Genomic DNA, 1,338 nt, shown 5'->3' on the forward strand with positions numbered 1-1,338 from the left:
TATATATATATATATATATGCACACGCGCGCGCTCACTCGCAAAAGTTTTTTTTATTCTCTGTTGAAACTCAACCCTGCCTCACTTAAAGATAATGCTTTTCAAAAAGCTATTTAGCGAATCGTTTCGAATTTTCATCCAATTCAAAAGTTTTGGGGGGGAAAAAAACTGTTACTGCTCAGTCATTTGTGACTAGATTGATATATGCTTTAGCTGTTTGACAACCCAAAAGTTTTGGCACCATCTCTTTTACTCCTAGCACTCCCTCTTCAGCATCCACTTTAATCTTATCGCCATCTTGGGATAATTCTACCACTCTACGATCGGGAGCATTACTTACCCCTTTAGAAATCATTATTCTAATCTAACAACTGTCTTTCTGTTGTCTTCAGCTGCCATCATTGTATCGGTTGTGGTTGTTTGTCTTCTGGCTGCCATTCTCATCATTGTTGGGATCGTTTTTTATCGTAAACAACAAAGGTAAGATTTGAAACAATACTTTCTTTCTCAGATATAAAGTTTTGTACTGGATGGTTGAGGAATTGATTGCTAAGCGTTAATACATTTGATAGTTCATATTACATAATTTTAGAGAGATTAAGAAGCAATGTTAATCGCAGTGATATTTAAACACAGAAACTCGTAACTGTCTATCATTCAGTTAACATGGATTAACATTTAGTGTCATAAGAAAGTGAAAGTAAATTGCGTCGGAAGTGACAATAGTGAAATCTCATAATTTCAAAAACACAGGCACCTCATTACATAGTATCTGCTGATGATAACGTGAGCATTTCTGAAATAGCAGTTGAGATACACCGCTGCAGCGTAGACTATCCAACAACACCAATGAAAATCCACAGAAACGCGTTTGATATCCGATAGGTGGGCTTCCTGTGTTAGTTTAGGTGTCGTATATAGCTGTGAAATTGTGAGCCATTCTTTAAATTTTGTTGATCCAACGATAAGAACATCCATACACAGACTATGGAAGAGCGATGAATGCTCGGCAAGAAAAAGCTCATGTGTCAATGCTAAACGAGAGCTGTTATATTTACGTCGTATTTATGTTAACAAACGTGGTGAAATACAAGGTGCATTCCAGAGGTTTTGTGACTTTTTCAGGAAAGACCTTAATAAATTTCAAAGATGTACAAAATTCTAATCTCCTTCAAAGTAGGATTTTCTTATTTTAATGCATAGAGTACTCTTTGTTGACCATCTGAGCAGAGGGAATCCAGTGGATGTAGATGATACACTTGCTGTCCGAAAAGGAGGTGGGGATCATCATGAGCTTCCCAGTTGACTTGCTTTGCCTGAACTCTTGTATATATATATA

General features: G+C 36.7%; 1 protein-coding gene across 1 annotated transcript in view; it reads left to right on the plus strand.

Annotated features, from left to right (window-relative positions):
- LOC106869609 (mucin-5AC) overlaps positions 1-1,338 on the plus strand; it is a 22,653-nt gene that overhangs the window by 19,093 nt on the left and 2,222 nt on the right. Inside the window, exon 7 of the mRNA XM_014915417.2 lies at positions 392-479. Coding sequence (XP_014770903.1) covers positions 392-479 — 88 coding nt within the window. The remainder of the gene's footprint in view (positions 1-391; positions 480-1,338) is intronic.

The sequence above is a fragment of the Octopus bimaculoides genome, chromosome 18 (assembly GCF_001194135.2).
Source record: "Octopus bimaculoides isolate UCB-OBI-ISO-001 chromosome 18, ASM119413v2, whole genome shotgun sequence".
NCBI lineage: Eukaryota > Metazoa > Mollusca > Cephalopoda > Octopoda > Octopodidae > Octopus > Octopus bimaculoides.